Here is a 19772-nt window from a genome sequence, read left to right on the forward strand (position 1 = left end):
AAGCGGTAGCATAGCAGAGTCACGTGCAACATTGTCCGGGTATTTGAGGCTAAGCTGTTGTTGAACTTCGCCACGTCCGTAATATTTGGTACACCACCCGAAATATATGAAGGTCTGATTCATTCAATCTAGCTACGATACTGCACTAAATACAGTCAAAATAGGGGTAAGCTAACTAAGTAGAATAGGAAATAGAAAAGATATAGGTAATGACCGAGCAAGCGCTGACTAATAGTAATTTCGGCGTTGAAGCAGAATACTAGCGGTCAATAAAGGTCGACAGCTGTCTATAGTTACCCACTCGAGAGCAACATAAGCGGAAACATGAGAAAAACCACTCACACAACTACCAGGCATAGGAGTTCCAAGCGGAGCATCTTACATTCAATCTGACAAGATGTGCGTACACCCAATGAAGAAACCAAGCAACAGAACATACACCCAAAATTCTTCACCTCACAGAAGGAAAAACAGTTAAGCACCGCCCCTACAGTAAAAGATCATACTGACTACCTAGTTACCTACAAGCTATAGAACCCACTACTCCCCTGTTGTCCTTGCTGCGCCTGCTGCCCCCAAGGCATATCCTCATCCGTCGGATGCGCCAACTCATCACCCGTAAGCGAGTAGCTTGTGCGCCGATGGTCCACGCCCGCATTGGTGCTATCAATGCTAACCTGGGGTTCGCCGACTCCCTGCATCGATATCGCATACACCGTCAGCAAATCAAAACCATCTAGCCCGCGCTCAGAATAAGGCAGAATTGACTAACCTCATCACCACCAAAAACCCCAGCACCGGAAGTATCAGTCGTAGTCGACATTCCGACCTCATCGGCCTGCGCGTCGGATTGGGTCTGAGCGAGGTTCACGCCCTGGGTTTGGTGCGTGCGGCCCATGCCGGTTGTGGCGCGGCCTTTGGCGCGGGTGTAGTCGACGTTTGAGTTGAAGGCGTCGGTGAAGGAGGCTGGGTCGTTGGGGAGTTTGGAGGACATTTTGATTGTTGATTGAGATGTAATGTGTTTGATACAGGTATGGGTTGATATTTGACTTGGTGTTTGGTATTGGCTTTTTTGTGTTGATTATTCAGATATATGTAGACGCTTGAAAGTAGGGGCGATGGACTGGGAGGAGGACCTTCTCTTATATCAGAGCTATAGCCTGCATGGGAGAGATGAAGTCATGAGTCAACTTAGCAGAGGAGAAAGGCCAACCGCTATTCAATAGACACGTTATACTGAGTTCAGGTGAAACTTGGTTGGACGAACCTAGCTCGGTGTGCTGTGAGCTCAACGGCTGTCAAAGAGTTCCAATCTTTGGTGGTGGTCCCATTGAGTGGATTGATTTTCTATCATACGTGATATGAACTCCCGCATTGACGGCATAGAGCCCTGGTACAGCTGGAGTCAGACAGTACGATTGGATATACGCCGGGTCAGATGCGGTGGTTGTGCAATCGAGTGGCGAAGTTGGGATGGCTACCGACAGTGGCCGGGAACAATGAGGTTCGCCGTTCATGGAAATCTAGCTTCTACTCGAGACTTTATTTCTGAATCATATTTGGTATGTGTTCATTTGACGTAAAGAATATGTACATGCATGTAACTGTATAAACTCGAATCATTGAGAAGGGTCCGAGGTGGCTTCTCCATATTACTTGAATAACAATATCGTGTCTCGTCCGTAGCATACTCGCGTGCATTGCCCGACACCTACCAAAGCGGCATAGGCGCCGTATTCTCATAATCAATATTATCCTTCGCCGACTCAATCCTCTCATGACAAGTCCTAAATATCCGATCCCAGAGACGAGTCTGCTTCCCGTAGTTATAGCTCTTCCTGTACCCCTTGCGATGATGCAAATCATGATCCTCAATGACAATGTCTGCCTTGAGCAAACCAAGCAGCCAGCCTAACGTTGACGGCGCAGTCCCATGTACCCGAAGCCCACTGTGCCCTAGCACCTCCGTGAAGGCGATGTACTCGTGGCAGACCCACCACTCGTAGAAGCCCATCGGTAGCCCGAAAGCCTTGAGCGTCATGTATGTGAGAAAGGGGACGCCGACCATGTCGAAGAACTCTTGTTCGTGGTCTGCATAGGCCGAGAGGAGTGGGTTGGGGTGCTTTGTTAGGTGATGGGTGCGGTGGAACTTCCACAGGAATCCAACGTCGTGCATGGCCCGGTGGTACCAGTAGAACCAGAAGTCTAGGACGATGCCGTAGAGACCGATCTCCAGCGGGAGCCAGTACCAGTTCATGTCTGCCGGTAGACGGTTGGCGTTATAGGAAAAGTAGATCGACATGACGAGGCGTGAGCCGGTTGTCTTGTAGAGTGACTGGACGACCTTCTGGATACCAACGTCAGGGATGCCATCTCGCTCATGCTTGTCGCCGTCCAGAAACCCGAATTTGTGGCCTAGTCTGCGGAGGATTTGTGCTTCGTATATGACGATTGCGTTGAAGGAGAAGAAGTAGAGGTTGAACGCAGCGATTGGGCCGAGGTTGTATCCGGTATAGGACGAGAAGACTTGGTGGATAAGAAGGGGTATGGCCGAATAGATGAGCACGAAGCGGTGGAGCGACCATTGAGGCACATATGGTACCTTTTCATCCTTCGAGTGCACTGGAACCTCCAGGTTAGGGTCAATCGGGTAGACGTTGAGACGGTCGAGGAGGTGGTGATAGAAGGTCCATTCGTCCCGACTGGCAGTTTGCCAAGTGGATTTCATGGAGTCTTTTGGATTTGCAGCCATGGCAGTAGAAATATGTTGCAATTCTTCTGATATCTGTTATCTTGCCTCATAGAAGGCAATCTGCCAATTTTATAGTATAGCCATGGTGAGTGGAGACTGAGGCTCGGAAGCAATTCCATTTTGGGACAAACGAAGTTGTAGTCGCAAGCATGTGAAGAAGATTTCAGGCATCGCCGATCAGATCTATCTTGCAGATCCGTCTTCCCAACAGTTCCAAGTGCCGACAGAAGGGTCCATAGCGCCCCTCTAGTACCGAATCGGCTACACTCTTGAGGATCAAGCCCTATTGAGGACGAACTAGCGCCATGAAGTCATTTCCACCACATGAAGAAGCGAGTTTGTTGGGCCAGCCCCGCATATGTATGCCTCGGGATCAGTTTTTGATGTTTTATAGATTGTGATGGTTCACCACTCTGTCCAACTTTTGGCAGTATAATCGAGATAAGAGCCCGGTCTCGTGGGCCAGACTGGCTCAGTCACGAGCATCGCCAACCGGGAGAATAATGACGAAAAAGAGCAGAGAGCCCACCCACGGACGCCTTTATAGTCCAACCCGACTTAATGTTCATACCAATTCATTGGCCAAATTAGTCGTTATGTCTAGTAACTGAGGCATGGCGGGGAGGTAAACATGTCTGCCTCACCCAACGGGCCTGCTGAAGCTAAGCGTGCAATAACATCCTTGGACACAAAGCCCTGGAGGCTGAAGCAAGGACGCAGAGCTGAAAATGGTCAAGACTGTAGCAGTCTAACTCTTAACTGTACATAGGTATCGATAGATTTTGTGCAACATACCACATCGCAGTTCGCCAACTCGTCCTATGTAGTGTCCCCGGGCACAGACCAACAGTTCATCTCCCTTCGATTATGCTGCATCAAGATGGTAGGAAAATCTCAGATTAAAGACCGACGCCAGCAGACAAAAATGCAGATCACTATAACTGCCAAGATACATAGTCCCTGTTTACATCTCATGTCGCGATAATATTGCAGAAGTGTGTCATTTGTGACTCGATGCCCGCTTGGTTCCCTAGGCCTAGATCCACGCTTTTCCCCTTTGGGACCCCGCGGTCGTATCCTTGACTCAGGCATCGTCACCTCCTTCCAAACAAAGATATTGATAACACGCTGTCTTGGTTATTGACCATGGCTCGTTGAATAGTGGACTTATTAAGTCGCAGGGGAAGCCACAGAAGGAGTCCCTCAAACATCAATATTCGACGGCGCTTGGGAGGTGATATACTTCCCTCGTTGACCCCAAGCCCATCAATTTGAAACGACTTCAAATGCCCAGACATCATATAAAGGACATCAGCATCTAACTGGAATCTCCATACACTCGTGATGGCTCCATCGATAATAGCAACCTGCAAGCAAACCCGATTTCATCTTCTTGATGACCAGCCAGCGCGAGAGGTACGTCCCGTCGCTCGTCCATGTCCTTCTCGAGTATCACTAAATAGGTAGCCATCTAGATCGACGTAGAGGGCCTCACTATCTCCGTCGTATCTCCATTGAAAAGTACCGAAGAAGCCCCCAAGACGAAAGCAAAAGGCAAATCAAAAGCCAAAGCTGAAGCAAGAGAACTTATTTCTGAAGCTCACCTGCGACTAAAAGCCGGTGTACATTATGGTCTTATCGGCCGGAATGGAACGGGAAAATCTAGTAAGTCCCCTGACCTAGTCCTCTGACTTTAACTACTTTTGAAAGGGTTAACTAACGGGTGGTTATTTGTTTGCAGCGCTCCTGCGAGCTATGGCGGATAAGTTGGTCCCGGGGATACCGCATCCAACCCGGATAGCTATTCTGCAGCAGACGGATGCCGAGAGTCAAGATGGTCGTGATACTTTCAAAGACGAGAGCCAGAAGCAGGATGAAAGAGAGAGCAAATCTGTTTTGGCCTATGTTATGAGCAGTGACCACCACAAAAACGATGTCAGGAGGAAGATGGATTGTAAGGACAATCGATGTTACCCAGAGGATCCTTCTCACTGACAGCAACCTACAAGTCTTGTCGAAATGCTTCGAGACAGACGACCCATTATTGCCCGTGAGAGGCATCCGCAAGATCCGTCACGATGACATGCAGAAGCAACTTTTCTTAGCCCAGAAGAATGCCAGTCTGAAGAGTGGTGCGAGAGGATTGTGGGCACGCAAAGACTTGAAGTCTGCGGAGTCAAAGCTGCAAATGTCCCGAGAGCTGTAAGCTTGCCTTCACATTTTCCTTGGCATATACTGAAGTACCAAAGCTTGGACCAGGAAAAGGGAGATATAGACACCGAGGCTATAAAGCAGGATACGCAGACCGCGATGGAGACATTGCAGGATTTGGAATCACAATTTGAAGCAGTGAGTATCGAAAAGCTGGATTGATCTATTCAAGCTAATCGTGTCTCTAGATGAAACTTGTCGACATAGAGCAACAGACTAGACAGATCCTGACCGGCTTAGGGTTCAAAGAGGACACCCTGAATAAAACATTCTCAGCACTTTCCGGTGGCTGGCGTATGCGGTGCATGTTGGCAAGCGTCTTGATACAGAGCCCTGACATAATGATCCTGGACGAACCGACTAATTTCCTCGATCTGCTAGGAGTTGTCTGGCTTGAAGAATACCTGAAGCAGCTGCGAGACTCATCGCAGACGACAATCGTCCTAGTGTCTCACGATAGGGACTTTGTGAACGCAGTCTGCGAAGAGATCGTCATTATTCGCGACCAGAAACTCACGTACTTTAAAGGAAACCTGTTTGCATACGAGCAGGATTTCGAGGAGCAGAAGCTATACTGGGGTCGTATGAAGGAGGCCCAAGAACGCCAGGTTGCTCATATGGAAGCAACTGTGCGCGAAGGCATCAAGATGGGGAAGAAAACAAATGACGACAATAAGCTTCGTATGGCAAAGTCTCGACAGAAGAAACTCGACGACAGAATGGGTATCGAGGTCAGCGCCCGAGGAGGGCGGTTCAAGCTGAATCGGGACCTGGTCGGCTATCACTTGACTGCCCGCGACGAAATCGAAGTCCCACAAGATGAAAAGGGTGCTATGATTGTCCTGCCTGAACCCTCCGAGTTACGGTTTCCTGGACCATTAATATCGTTGGAAGGCATTACTTTCAAGTACAAGTCTGGTGCAGACCCAGTGTTGAAAGGGATTAATCTTGTGATGCACTTAGGTGACCGAGTGGGAATCATGGGCCTGAATGGATGTGGAAAGTCGACACTAATTCGGCTTGTGGCTGGCACTGCAGTGCCAAGTCAGGGCAAAGTTTCCTCACATTCGCGGCTGAAGATGGGTTACTACGCGCAGCATTCCATTGAGGAGCTCCAAACACTCGGTCAAGGAGGTCCAAGCTTGACTGCATTGGGGTTGATGACGAAGGATGTGGATGGTGCACTAACCGAAGGCCATGTACGGGGATTGCTATCATCCTTGGGGCTTCAAGGGCGAGTGGTCTCCGATGTTCCGATCCTCCGACTCTCCGGAGGCCAACTCGTAAGCAATGCGTGCCTTAATTACTAAAGAGATAATCTCTAACGACTGAAATAGGTTCGACTAGCACTAGCAAGGGTCATTTGGAACGCACCACACTTGCTTGTTCTTGACGAGATCACAACTCACCTCGATTTCCATACAGTGACAGCTCTAGCGTCCGCACTATCTACCTTCAGTGGCGCAATACTGTTAGTCTCCCACGACCGGTTCATGGTCCGAGCAGTAATAGAAGGGAAGAGAGATTTGGACCATAAACTAGACGCGGAATTAGAGGGTGTTGAAGAGAAGGCGGACGAGTCATTGCCAAGGCGGCGAGACGTGTACGTGATGAGAGCTGGGGTTCTGAAGGCCCAGGATCATGGAGTGGAGCAGTTTGAACAGAGCCTAGTGAAGAAGGTACAAAAGATGTTGCCTGTGCAGGGATAGCAAGACTAGTTCGGCCGCATCACAGCGCCTCGCATCTGAATAGGAGAGAATGTTTGCGAGGCTCAGGTCTCAAGTAGTCGTACAATAGAACGTACTCGCTGTTTGCCCGAAGTTAGGTTCTCGTGAGGATTAGGCAATGGATTCTGTTGATGTTCGAGAATGTTACCAAGCCACCCGGACATTGTCGAATCTTTCCTGCTACTCTCGCCGAGAGCTCGAAGGATAAGATTGTCAGCGGAAAAGAACGTTTGAGCGCATGGTTTGACACCAAAACAGTTTGCGAGTTGCGAGTTGCGAGTCCAAACTGCTGCGGGTGATCTCGAGTGAACATGTCAGACGCTTGTCCAAGCCTGGGCTGACGTTGCGTATGGTCAGGCAGAAGGAATAGGGCCTATCACTGCAGTCTTTGACTCCACGAATCGAGTGTCTACGGGCATCGAGGCAGTGCCAGTAGCAGCCAAGAACAAGCAAGGCTGAGTTTGAGAATGGCTAAGATGCGGAAGTCCGCTGAGTGCCAATGCAAAGATCACGGGGTTGGGCGATGATTGCCATTTTGAGAAGAATCGAGCGCTGTCCGCCCCTCGGTTGCTCTCTGCCGTGACTTGGCATGACATCTTCCTCTGTGTTTACTCTTTGTTTAGAACTGCTCGCATTGAATTTGGGGGCTGAGATCTTCACACATTGATCTGCTCTTGGTGCTTCTTCTTTAGGCTCGATATGGCGACAATACTCTTGACCGACCTCATCTCTTCTATTCTTGGGATCAGGCACAGCGAGATCGACTTAATCTTGCTCAGCTATATAAACCGTTGAATCGCAGCAAGCATCATGGCCGGAATATATCCAGAAACTCAAGGGACTACCTTGAACACACACCATGGTTTCATTTCGCACTATTCTTTCCACTCTCGCCATACTTGCAACTGCAGAATGCAAGATCCATTGGACGCCCTGCGACTCGCCTCTGTTCAATTCCGGCACCGTGCCAGTGCCATTCGAATGCGGGACACTTGATGTGCCTTTCGACTATACTTCTCGCACCTCCAATGAGACACTCACGCTCCAGATCTTGAAAGCTCCAGCACCCTTGAAGTCGAAGGGGTCCATCTTCGTCAATACTGGCGGCCCGGGAATTCCCAATCGACAAGACTTTGCTACCTTGGCCCCAAACCTGATTCCGTACGATCAGCCAGAAGGAACCAAGTTTGCTTTGTTATACTGATGATCATAATAGGTTGACTGGCGGCCAGTACGACTTGATTGCGTTTGACTCCCGCGGCACTGTCGAAACCGTCCCATTGAAATGCTTCGATGACCCAATTCATGGAATAAACGCATTTTTTCACCAAACACCAGCCAATGGTTCGGATACTACAGAAGCGGAGCTATGGACTCGTGGAACAGTCGATTCTGAGGCTTGCGCTTCTGTCGGAGCCAAAAATGGCAGCGTCCAAACATCAGCATTTGTCGCAAGGGACCTGATATCAGCTGTTGATGCTTTAGAGGAAGATGGCCTGCTGAGATTTTGGGGTAAGTACTTCAATCTCTGGTTGCTGGACCAAATAAACTGACAGGATAGGCTTCTCCTATGGCACTGTTCTCGCCGCTACAGTCACTGCAATGTTCCCTGAACGCATTGACAGGGTTATTTTTGATGCTGTCATGAACGTTCACGAATATTATCACGCACAGGGGTGAGTCCTGGAAGCCATGAACTTGGAGCAAGAGTCACTGACGGTGCCCTCCAGCAACTTCGAAGAGTGGGTAGACTCCGACAAAGTTTTCTCCGCCATCTTTGCTGAGTGCGTCAAAGCCGGGCCTGAAGCCTGCACGTTAGCGGCGCATGACAAGACAGCCGAGGAGCTCGAAGCTGCCGCTTATGAACTTCTAGAAATAGTTAAAGAACAGCCTATTCCTGTTGGCCAGCTTGTCGTGGACTATGGCGGCCTCAAGGCGGCCTTTGCCCAAGCCCTCTATTCGCCGAGAGGCTGGGGCTCAGTGATCACCCTCGTTGACAGTCTCATATTTGGCACCGATTTACCCATTGAAGAGCTTCTGGCCGTAACTCCGTACTTCAACGTCTCGACTTTGGTGTTGCCGTCTCTGATGGCGGGCGACACTGCCTTGGCCGGTATATACTGCTCGGACAACCAGAAGCGCACCGAAAGCTTCGAAGACTTCATTCCGGCCATTGAAAGGCTTTACAACATAAGCGAAATTATGGGCGACATTGGCGTGGGTTCATACTCGCGATGCCAACAATGGAAGATCGAGCCCAAGGAGACCTACAGAGGTAGTTTTGATCATGTGCAACTCAGAAACCCACCGCTATTCGTTGGAAACACTCTGGATGGACACACTCCGCTCAAGTCAGCGTACAACGTTAGCTCAGGCTATGAAGGAAGCGTGGTCCTAGAGATGGATGGTTTTGGTCATGGTTCTACCGCGGTCCCGTCTGAATGTGGTCTGAGGGCTATCTCTGCTTACTGGGTCAATGGCACCCTGCCCGAGCCTGACACCGTGTGCCGCAGAGACGTAGAGCCATACTCTCCGGATTGGTGGCCAGAGGTCTTCAAGGCTGCTGGTGTCAATGCGACATGGATCAACGGTTAGACAGCATTGCAGGGTGGGGGTTGATGAAATGTTGATACATGTATGATACGATGCTTCTGTGTTCTTATAAACCGTGTAAAATTCTTAATAGCGAGATAGTAATGCCAAAAATCACTTTATGCTCCTTATTTCTGGACCAGAAACACGAGTACTATAGAGACTCTCCACGGGACTTGGAAGTTGTGCTGAGGACCTCATTCTCGGTCATAGATATGACATCAGCATACCGTATCTTGCGATTAGTGATTGCCAAGTCAGGCGAAGGCGACCTCCGACTCCGCGGAGTCAGCGGCGAACGGCGATAAGAATAGTTGTGCCTCGATCGAACCTTTACCATTCGACGATATTCTTCGTTCTCCCTAGGTGATGCAGGGAGTATTTTACATTTGGCCGTCATCAAGCAGAATCTCTGCAAAGGATGACTGAGCCCATGCTGTTCAGGCGGGGCGTGCTCCATGCGACTTCGCCCTCCTCGCGAGTTTTCCGCACTCGCGCTCGAAGTGCGCCCTGGCGCCAGCCGACCCCCTCGTACACACGATGCGTCGCCACCGGCTTGAATCCTCGTGTTGAGGAACCGGATACCTCCCCCTCTCCGGCATCTTCGCCCTCGTCCACCCGCTGGGCTGCGCTCAAGACAGCAAAGCCCTTCTCGGCTTTCCTGACGGATAACTTCGATCGCCAGCATGACTACCTCCGGATCAGCGTCACGGAGCGCTGCAATCTTCGTTGTTTATACTGCATGCCCGAGGAAGGGATAGAGCTTTCTCCTTCCGCCCGCCTTCTGACCTCGCCAGAAATTGTATACCTTTCCTCTGTATTTGTTTCACAAGGTGTTACGAAGATCCGTCTGACTGGTGGAGAGCCGACGGTTCGGAAAGATATTGTCCCTCTCATGCAATCGATCGGAGAGCTACGGCGGGATGGCCTAAAAGAGCTATGCCTGACCACCAATGGAATTTCGCTGCACCGTAAGCTCGAGCCTATGGTTGAAGCTGGCTTGACGGGAGTGAATCTCAGTTTGGATACATTGGACCCCTTCCAGTTTCAGATTATGACGAGGAGGAAGGGCTTCGAGGCGGTTATGAAGAGCATTCAGCGCATCCTGGAACTGAATAAGATGGGCGCCGGGATCAAGCTTAAGATCAACTGCGTTGTCATGCGAGGCCTTAATGAACGGGAGATTATCCCGTTCGTCGAAATGGGGCGCGATAGTCCCATCGAAGTGCGCTTCATCGAGTATATGCCGTTTGACGGCAACAAGTGGAGTCAAGGAAAGATGGTCTCGTACCAAGAAATGCTCGCCCTCATTCGAGAGAAGTATCCTTCCCTGGAGAAGGTGACAGATCACAAGAATGATACAAGCAAAACATACCGGGTTCCAGGCTTCCAGGGACGCGTTGGGTTCATCACGAGTATGACCCATAACTTCTGCGGCACTTGCAACCGCCTACGCATCACGAATGACGGAAACCTGAAGGTTTGTCTGTTTGGGAACTCGGAGGTGTCGCTCCGAGATATCATCCGCCAACAGAACGATGGACAGCCTATCGACGAGGCCGCATTAGAGGAGTTGGGTCTCCTCGCAGCCGCACGAAATGCAGCCCGCATCCAGGACGAAGGTGGCATTGTCAATGAAAGAGAGAGAGAACTTCTCGAAGTCATTGGTATGGCAGTGAAGCGAAAGAAAGCCAAGCATGCCGGCATGGAAGAGCTGAAGGACATGAAGAACCGGCCGATGATACTTATTGGTGGGTAGGCCTTTGACCCCGATACCTATATATGACTGCGATGAGCGTTTATGTTTTATGAACTATATACATGCATGCCGTTTTTGGTTGGTAGGAAGGGCATGGCATTCGCCTCATTTACCTGTATATATTGATCTTATCAAGAGTTTTGCTGATTGGCGTTACTTAGATGAAATGAGAAAAATCCATAGAGTTGCAGAAGCAAAAATTGCCCAACCCAGGAATTTACCATCAGCAATAACACCCAGAAGCCCCTGGTCCAAAATCCCAACTCACCTCCTTACACCTGGTGCCCTCCCAACAACCCAAACCCGCTTCTACCGCGGTGAACGCCGCCCCAAAGACTTCGAACTCGAGAACAATGCCGACGAGGAACCCAAACCCGCCTTCTCCCTGTCAACCCGCTCCGACAATGACCTCCCACACCTAAACCGTGGCAAAAAGGTGCACATGACTCTCATCGACAAGAAGCCCATGACCAAGCGTCTCGCAACAGCAACATGCCTCGTCACCTTCTCAAACAGTCAACCCTTTGACGTTCTCCGCAAGGGCAAAGGAAGTCGCAAGGGCGACGTATACAGCGTCGCTCGGATAGCAGGTATAACAGCCGCGAAGAAGACGCCGGACATTATACCGCTCTGCCATTCAGGACTGGGGATCACGGGTGTAGAGGTTGACGTTGTCTTCCTTGATCCGAACCCGGTAACGGAGAAGGTGGAGGGAGGCAAAGGGGGCGAGGAAGAGACGAAGTTCGGCGCTATGAAGGTTACTGCGACAGTGAGCTGTATTGGACGGACGGGGGTGGAGATGGAGGCTATGACTGCTACTATGGGTGCTGCGTTGACGGTTTATGATATGCTCAAGGCGGTTGATAAGGGGATGGTAATTGGGGGCGTGAAACTTTTGGAGAAGATGGGAGGGAAGAGTGGGCATTGGATTAGGGAGGACCAAGTGAAGAACGAGGAGAAGGAGGATAAGTAGCCCTGTACAATATGCAGTGGAAGCCAGTCACGGGTTCTGCGACTTCCAGTCCGAAAACTTCTCAAAGCGTCGATCTTCTGTCTTTGTCGTCATCTTTCTCAACTATCTCATCTTACACATTGTCTTATTAATACTACTTCGAGTCTCAATTGCAAATGCCTGATAATGTCAATTTCTCGGAGAATTTTCGATATATTGAACATTATCCTGGTTCAGTGGTTACCAAGTCGTCCGCCCTGTAGGGCTGAGACCAAGCTTTGCCATGGCTTCTTCCCGAGCTGACCTTTTGCCGACCCAATACTGTCCTTCTCGCATAACGGCTCCAGGAACCAACTGGCTTCCAATCGAGCTCCTTTTTGCTTTCACATGTCAAACCACAACAAACAATACTCTCTGACCTCTTTCAAGTCATCAGAAAGACCAATCGAGACTGGAGTGGCGCGGTTTCAGTGGGTAGCGGTGAGGTGAAAGCAGCGGGCCAGACCCACGCCAAATCGGTGATCCATCGACGCGCTGATTTTTCGCACCAGGCCGCCAATTCCTGTCCACTCGTTATCGCTCTCTGGGCCGCGGTCGTTTCTCTGGAGCCTACGCTATTCTATCCCGAGACGTCGAGGAATAATCATGTTTTTTGCCCGTCTTCTTTCCCACGTTTCTTTCAGTTTCAGCTTTCCCTACTTGTTCGCTGCTAACGTTGCCTCCGATGACCCGTAAGCTTTCTCTCCATCTCTTCCAGGCGAAAGGGTTCAGCCTTACTAATGTCTTAGCCCGGCGCTGTCTACGCCTTACGAGCTTGGGGGTCTCAGCCCTACTTCCCCCGTTCAACTTTCTTACTCTTCACTATGCATATTTCATTGGCGTTTCGTTGATCAGTAGTCTCATCTTTTGGGGGACGTCAACGGATCCGCCCAAGAGTGTTTCTTACACTGATTCTCTTTTTATGTGTGTTAGTGCCATTACTGGCGCGGGGCTGAATAGCGTATGTTGCCACATAAGATGGTCGAGTGACGTTGAGCTAACGATCACAGGTTGAGGCATCTACTTTGAGCACCGTCCAGCAGGTTATTATGTTTGTGCTTCTCTTGATGGGACACGCTATTCTCATCTCGATAACTGTCTTGCATGTTCGGAAGAGAGCTTTCAAGCACAAGTTCAAGGGAATCTCCCATGCTCTCGCGCAAAGGCCAGCCCAGGAAGCCCATGCGGCTAATGCTGAGCCTGAAGATGGCGTCAAGAGATACCCAACGTCAGATGCTGCTCCAATAGGGGACTCAAGCCGATCTACTGTTGAGATACAAGATCAAAGCGGCACCCACCACCATCGGAGAAGTCACCCGGAGTCACCCAAAGTTATTACCGACGCCCCCTTCCAATCAGAGGCCCAGAATGATAGTGTAAGGAACAGCTACCACTCTATCAATAAAGCGCAAATCCTCCCCTCGATAGGCATATGGCGAGGAACACAAAAGTACTTTGAGTCGAAAGGGCTTATCTCGCGGAACTCACAGTTTCATGGACTGACCTCAGAAGAACGAGAGCAACTCCAGGGTGTCGAGTACAAGGCGGTATCCTTTCTCTCAGTTGTTGTCCCACTGTATTGGCTATCCTTCCTTGCTTGCGGTATTTTGGGCATGGGATTATGGCTGCAAATCAACAAGCCGCAAGTCCCTCTCGACAACGGCTTGTCGCCGTTCTGGACTGGAGCATTCTTTGCAGTCTCTGCCTTTGTGAACAGTGGTATGGGCATCTTGGATGCGAACATGACAGCCTTGCAGACAGAGTATGCTCCCTTATTTGACAAGGTGAAGGCAGTACTGAACCGCTATACAGTGCCTATCCCGTCATCACCATGGGTTTTTTGATTCTCGCCGGAAACACCCTCTATCCTTGCTTTTTGCGTCTCATAATCTGGACTTTGAGGAAAATCATGCCCGACCGACCGTCGTGGAAGACCTGGAGCATTACCCTTGATTTCATCCTAGACCATCCTAGACGAGTATGTTTGTCGTGTTCAAAAATGACTTTGCATCTCTGACCGAGCCCAGGTATACACAAACCTCTTCCCAGCTCGTCACACATGGTATCTGCTCGCCACCGTCATTATCTTCAACGGCATCGACTGGGCCGGGTTCGAGGTTCTTGCCATTGGCAACAAGGAGATTGAGGGTTTGCCAACAGGCTTTCGTATTCTAGATGGCTTGTTTCAGGCACTGGGTAAGAGTGAACCACCTTTGCTTGTATGGCCGACTGGCTAATATCTCCATAGCTGTCCGAGCTGGAGGTTTCTCAGTCGTCACCATCGCAGATCTGCGTCAAGGTCTATTAGTTCTCTACGGTAATCATTTCAAACCCCGGCTTTTGAAATAGAACCAAGCTAACGTCAATCCAGTGCTCATGATGGTAAGAAACACCTCCAAACCAAACCCACGCCCACTGCTCAACTAACAAAACCCAGTACGTCTCGCCATTTCCCGTCCTCGTAACAATGCGCCACACAAACGTCTACGAAGAACGCTCGCTCGGAATATACGCCGAAGACGAACACCTCTACGCCTACGACAATAACATTAACAAACCCCGCAACTCCCTCTCAGACCTATTACGACAACACCTCTACACAAAGGAAGGAACACGCCGGCACTTCGTTCGCGAACAGCTGAAGGACCAACTAAGCCATGACCTATGGTGGATTGCACTTGCCGTATTCTTTATCTCCATAATCGAATCCAGCAACTATACCAGAGACCCAGTCAGTTACTCAACGTTCAATATCCTCTTCGAGGTTATCTCTGCGTATGGATGCGTCGGGATAAGTACGGGGTATCCCGGGCGTAATCTTTCGTTCTGTGGTGTTTGGCATGCGCTGAGTAAGTTGATTCTTGCTGCCGTTGCGTTGAGGGGGCGACATAGGGGCCTTCCTGTTGCTATTGACAAGGCAATTATGTTGCCGAGTGAGAGTTCGGCTTGGGTTGAGGAGGAGGATGCGGCGAGGAGGGGGGAGGAGGCCCGGATTTCGGGGGCTGCGGCGGTCTGATTTGATTTGATCTGATGCGTTCGAAGCGAAACATACGGCGTTTTATAGATATTTTACGACATATAGATGCTATGATAGAATTGACCAGTGACGGCCCTAAGCTACGCTTCGGGGACTGGTAGAATTGATGATCTCTTTTCCTGCATATGATTGTGCCCACCTCGAGGAACAAGCACTAATCCTCTTCACTATTGCAGAAGGACATTGGGAAGCTGTCTTTCGACATACTATTCGACAATCTCGTTAGCACCAGGCCCAGTAACCCTTAGATGAATGATGAATGGGAGCACTTACATCACGATACTTCCCCTCCATCCTCATCCTTAGAAAGCACTTGAAGGGCATCGTCTCGCCCAACAAGAACCCGCAAAGCTGCCTCGCGCGCTCTTCACAACCCGCATCAATCAACCCTTCACCATTCCCATTCGCAGCTGGACACAAAATTCGCTGTACCTCCTCCCTAACAATCCCCCACCCGCCTCCACCTCTACCGTCCAAACCAAGCGCAACAATGAGCTGTCCCAAATGATTCTGGAACAAAGAATGGTGAGTTTTACTCCAGACATCACTTAGATCATCCGTCAACGTCGCTGCGCCGGGTGGGATAGAGCGCATGATATCCTTGTCGAATCCCTGCTCTCGTAAAGTTGGCATGTGCAATCTTATTCCACCAAAGTCGCGGATTGCGAAGCCCTTGATTTGGCGTGTACTGCGGCATATCCGCACGCAGATGTTTTGACCATGCGCCTCTAGGGCTATGCCGTGGTTTACGAGGGGTGGGAGGAGGAGGGTTAGGAGTGTTTTTGTGTATCTAGAGTTATAGATGGTAATTCAGTGAGTTGGGTTAAGCAATGAAGTTTGGGCCTCGGTCAAACTTACGTTTGAACCACTCGAGTTTGTCCCTGGTCGGAAACTGAGACTCAGCGTGCGTCTTCCTCTTTTCGCCACCTTGAGTTTCGTTGATGGAGGGCACCGGCAGCTGGCTGAAAGCAGAGGCAATGATTAGCGCCTCGCCCTGCTGGTTGGCGCGCAGCTCGAGGTCCTCACGGAAAATACAAGAGAGATGCTTCGCGTCGTCAAAGTTGGCTTGTGCTCCTGTGGCGGCTGCTATCTCCTTGAACACCCAGAGATCCGGGGGGAGAAGTTTTTCGAGCAGCGCAGAAACCTCCGCGCCGCCAAGTGCAGTCCAGGGTGTGATCGTTCGTAGGGCCGAAGTAATGCGGCAGGCTAGTGAAAGCTTGAGGTGGTAATTAAACCTGAGGTGAGACGGAAGATTCACGGTGCGTAGGGAGGCTTGGGCTGATGCGCGTGCAAAGCCAATCTCATGGACGCCTGAGAAGCGGGAGGTAATTGAGGGGATCTGCTGTGATAAGCAAGGTACGATGATTCGCTTTTCTGAGTAATTGGTGATTTCGAGCTTTGCGAGAAGGTCGTTGAGGAGGTCTTCGAAGGGGCCGGAGGTTCGAACTTGGGGACGCGGCACGGAGAGGAAGATAATTTTGGGTGAAAGCATGTCCCGGATTCTTTCTGGATTAATTGGTTTCAGTGGTGGCTGCGTGGTGAGTGTCTTATGAAGCTGTCGGCAAGTAGGTCAGTTTTATTTCTGTCATCTAGAGTGTCTTCCATCGATTGCCGGGTGCTTACTGGGTGAGTTGGATGTCCCGTTATCAATGTCCTCTCCCAGTCTATTGCAGGACTGAAAAGGTCCAGTGGAGGTAGCTGCGCTTGGATATTGAGCCATGTTTCTGTTCGAGTTACTCCAAGTCATCTGGAATGTCAGGACTTGGTCGTAGAGATCCCCACCTACCTTGATTTGCTGCTGCATTTTGCAACTCCTGCGCAATATCCTCTTCAAGGCACTCATTATGTGACAGATCAAACAATGGATAGAGGGTCTTGAAAATGAGACCCGGATCTAGTTCTGTATGCGGCTGCGCACCCTCATCCAATAACAGCACAGGAGGCTTTAGCTGGTGAGGTCGGATTAAAGAGATAACTCGACCCGTATCACCGATTGTCAAGCTTGCCGGATATATGTGCTGCACCTTTAGTATAGGACTTGCGTTGCGATCGGTATTTGTGCCAGTTAGACACAGCCATTCGATGTCATCGTCTTTCTCATGGCCAGTAAATGCCGAGCACAATCCCTCATTCACGAGGTGCGACAAGAGACGCCTCGTGGTCTCGAAACGAGCCACCTCGGTCCTTGATTCGAGTATCATCACTTCTCTCTGTCAAATTGTTCCTCCGTATCCATCTCGTAGTAGAGAGGTCTGCCTTTTATTCTCCGAGGAGCATCTCTGTGGAACCTCTGGGATGGATTGACGGCGTATTTTCCTTCCCAAATCAACATATGGAGAATCGAAGGAAGAGACTCATGCAGGTTGAGTACCCTGTACGTCAGTGCACTATTGGCCATGGGCTGATTTGGTTCGTTGTGAACCAGACTGGAGGAAATGCTCACTGCAGATCCGGACTGATGATCCCTACCAGTCTAGAAAGTCCACTTGGAAAAGCAACCTTCGCCAGGTGATAAACACTGAGAATCACATACAGAGGAACGATGCACTTGCTAAAACTGCATTGGCATGCTTAGAGTTTTTGAGCAGATATGGTCCTTTGTAGCTATTGCGATTCCCCAATTCAGGACGAAGTATACATAGGAACCATGGTCAATGCTCAGCTTGTACCACCTGCATGCTCAAGACAGCTGAGTGAGACCTGGCAGCTGCATTTGGCAGTCACTGGCTCTTAACCAAGGTTCTGGGAAGTCTCCCTTAGAGTTCACATAAGCACAGCCTAAATTATACCCTGGATCTTGCAGAGAGACAAGGATGTGCCTGCGAATGGGCCTCGTATTGCAGGTGGCCTGTTGTAGAACAAATGTGGGCAAACCAGCGCCGTGAGGTCAATGGATCGGCATGTGGCGCCTGCATCTCATATTTGAAATCAGAGAGCTTCAGAGCACCACTGGCCACTTCACTGTAGAATTACGCAACGCAGGGCATGTGAATTTGAATGGCGCAAACCTCAGCACTTCCTCTCCACCAAAACTTCTCTACAGGTTGATCGAGACCAGAAGTCCAAAGTATTAGCCTTTGGGAACATCATGCTCAAAAATGCAGAGAGAAAACGAGCCGAACTTGCTTCACTAACCAGGGTGGCCGCTAGTCTCATCAATGAGCGCCTTGTGACCGTTGATTTCTGCAAGCAGTCGATTATCCTTTCATACTCAGGTACAGAGGAGACAATTTGTCTTCAACTCATTGAGCCGCTACACTTTAGACAGTCTGTGCATGCCTCAGAGCTCCATGGCGAGATAAAGTACAACAACCGAGTTGTCTCGAGTGGTGCGGACCTTATGCGCATCTTTGGAAGCTGGGCCAAACTAGACAGCGGAAGAGTGGGACAAATCTGCCGCGAGATGGACAACTCGGTTGAAAATCTAGAAAGAGCGTACCGGGGGACCCGCTCTCTAACCATCGACTCTCCAGCTATCGACTGGGAACAGTCCGTAGTCGAGGGACATGGAATGCACCCGTGGCACAAGTGTCGGTATCCACTAGTCGATGACTTTGAGGAAACCACAATCCACTTCATCACGCTTCCTCGAAGCGATAATATCACCATCGAAGGAGACTATGACCGACGCATCCGCCAGATAGCCCCAGCTGAGCTTAATCAAGTCAATGAAAGCCGCATCATTTTTCCGGTCCACGAGTACCAGCTGAAAAATGTGAGAAATGCCTTTCCAGATGCACAAGTTCTAGCATGTACGGTTACTGGTCGACCACAGAGTTCCGTCAGGACAGTCTCTCTCCCTGGTGCCAATGTCGACTTTTGTGTCAAACTCCCACTCGCCGTCAAGATCACATCCATTGTTCGTACAATTCGCCCATGGGCTATTACTATCGGACACAGACTCGAACCAGTTCTGAATGTTGTCGAAGAAGCAGCACAGTTACTCAGCGGCTCATTGAAAGTCATTCGCGAGCCCGCAGCAGCCGCATCGCCCAGCGAACATCTAGGCTGCATCATTCGTCAAAGCACCGAGTCCCTGGCCGTCCAAACAGGAGAGAAAGTCATTGTCTGCGCGGCAGTCGCCGAGCACATTCACGAGGTGTGGCCGGAGAAGACGCAGACCCTCGAGGGCAAGCTCGACCTGCTCAGGGCCTTCAGCATGCATCTCTTCCGAGCCGTACTCCCCTCCGTTTTTTTCCACGGCTTCGCTCTACAAGCACATATGCAGAACCTCTTGATACGCCTTGATCCCGAGTCTGGCGAGATTCGCGGCTTCTTCGTTCGCGATCTTGGCTCCTTCCGCGTGCACAGGGAGACATTCTCCGCGTCAACTGCTTTATCCTCCACTGATTTGGATAGTGAGACAGCCTCCTGGGTCCTCACCCGGTCAGACTCACTCGAGAAGGTACATCGGTATATCCTGAGCGTTGTTCACGGTGACGTTGCGTCTATGGTTCGGGCGTTGAAACTCGGCATGGCAGGGTGGAGAGTGGCGCGCGAGGAATTAGAAAGGGTGATTCCCGTTGGAAATGGGTCTGATTTGGCTCGTCGGACATGGCTGGAGAGTACTGAGTGTATTGCGAGGGCACATTCGTCGATGCAGTTGTTTGGGGTGGAAAGTGAGTGTACAGTGACGAGTATCCCAAATCGGTTCTATTACTGTCAGCAGGGGATGGACAGCGATTGAGTTTTCGTTGAATTGA

General features: G+C 50.2%; 8 protein-coding genes across 8 annotated transcripts; 5 read left to right on the top strand and 3 right to left on the bottom strand.

The window, feature by feature from the left end:
* Window positions 1-280: 280 nt before the first annotated feature.
* BDV14DRAFT_162941 (uncharacterized protein) lies at window positions 281-1208 on the bottom strand. Its single transcript, XM_073766955.1, has 2 exons — window positions 535-1208; window positions 281-399 (listed from the first exon to the last, which is right to left on the bottom strand). Exon 1 carries the CDS (start codon window positions 992-994, stop codon window positions 737-739), a length of 258 nt encoding a protein of 85 aa, XP_073633267.1. The 5' UTR covers window positions 995-1208; the 3' UTR covers window positions 281-399; window positions 535-736.
* A 360-nt stretch (window positions 1209-1568) lies between these two features.
* On the bottom strand, window positions 1569-3844 carry BDV14DRAFT_208144 (sterol desaturase family protein; the record flags this gene model as incomplete). Its single annotated transcript, XM_073775332.1, has 2 exons — window positions 1569-2733; window positions 3817-3844. 2 exons carry the CDS (start codon window positions 3842-3844, stop codon window positions 1712-1714), a joined length of 1050 nt encoding a protein of 349 aa, XP_073633268.1. The 3' UTR covers window positions 1569-1711.
* Window positions 3845-3874: 30 nt separating this feature from the next.
* BDV14DRAFT_162947 (ABC-F family ATP-binding cassette domain-containing protein) lies at window positions 3875-7104 on the top strand. Its single transcript, XM_073766956.1, has 7 exons — window positions 3875-4168; window positions 4228-4417; window positions 4494-4706; window positions 4762-4954; window positions 5002-5101; window positions 5152-6246; window positions 6301-7104. The coding sequence occupies exons 1-7, from the start codon at window positions 4097-4099 to the stop codon at window positions 6670-6672; spliced, it is 2235 nt and encodes a 744-aa protein (XP_073633269.1). The 5' UTR covers window positions 3875-4096; the 3' UTR covers window positions 6673-7104.
* A 445-nt stretch (window positions 7105-7549) lies between these two features.
* Window positions 7550-9285, top strand: BDV14DRAFT_195003 (uncharacterized protein; the record flags this gene model as incomplete). Its single annotated transcript, XM_073772077.1, has 4 exons — window positions 7550-7851; window positions 7907-8202; window positions 8252-8366; window positions 8421-9285. 4 exons carry the CDS (start codon window positions 7550-7552, stop codon window positions 9283-9285), a joined length of 1578 nt encoding a protein of 525 aa, XP_073633270.1.
* Window positions 9286-9583: 298 nt separating this feature from the next.
* BDV14DRAFT_162955 (uncharacterized protein) lies at window positions 9584-12234 on the top strand. Its single transcript, XM_073766957.1, has 2 exons — window positions 9584-11033; window positions 11203-12234. The coding sequence occupies exons 1-2, from the start codon at window positions 9704-9706 to the stop codon at window positions 12012-12014; spliced, it is 2142 nt and encodes a 713-aa protein (XP_073633271.1). The 5' UTR covers window positions 9584-9703; the 3' UTR covers window positions 12015-12234.
* On the top strand, window positions 12218-15488 carry BDV14DRAFT_162967 (putative potassium transporter). The gene is made up of 9 exons (XM_073766958.1): window positions 12218-12724; window positions 12782-12993; window positions 13043-13794; window positions 13845-14010; window positions 14060-14228; window positions 14281-14349; window positions 14404-14414; window positions 14470-15275; window positions 15343-15488. Exons 1-8 carry the CDS (start codon window positions 12718-12720, stop codon window positions 15046-15048), a joined length of 1965 nt encoding a protein of 654 aa, XP_073633272.1. The 5' UTR covers window positions 12218-12717; the 3' UTR covers window positions 15049-15275; window positions 15343-15488.
* Window positions 15237-17270, bottom strand: BDV14DRAFT_195006 (IucC family-domain-containing protein; the record flags this gene model as incomplete). The annotated part of the gene is made up of 5 exons (XM_073772078.1): window positions 15237-15275; window positions 15343-15859; window positions 15924-16624; window positions 16693-16793; window positions 16856-17270. 5 exons carry the CDS (start codon window positions 17268-17270, stop codon window positions 15237-15239), a joined length of 1773 nt encoding a protein of 590 aa, XP_073633273.1.
* An 887-nt stretch (window positions 17271-18157) lies between these two features.
* Window positions 18158-19756, top strand: BDV14DRAFT_195007 (IucC family-domain-containing protein; the record flags this gene model as incomplete). The annotated part of the gene is made up of 1 exon (XM_073772079.1): window positions 18158-19756. The coding sequence occupies one exon, from the start codon at window positions 18158-18160 to the stop codon at window positions 19754-19756; it is 1599 nt and encodes a 532-aa protein (XP_073633274.1).
* Between the last annotated feature and the right edge of the window lie 16 nt (window positions 19757-19772).

The sequence above is a fragment of the Aspergillus stella-maris genome, assembly GCF_047715825.1.
Source record: "Aspergillus stella-maris strain CBS 113639 unplaced genomic scaffold BDV14scaffold_2, whole genome shotgun sequence".
In the NCBI taxonomy this organism is placed as follows: Eukaryota; Fungi; Ascomycota; class Eurotiomycetes; order Eurotiales; family Aspergillaceae; genus Aspergillus; species Aspergillus stella-maris.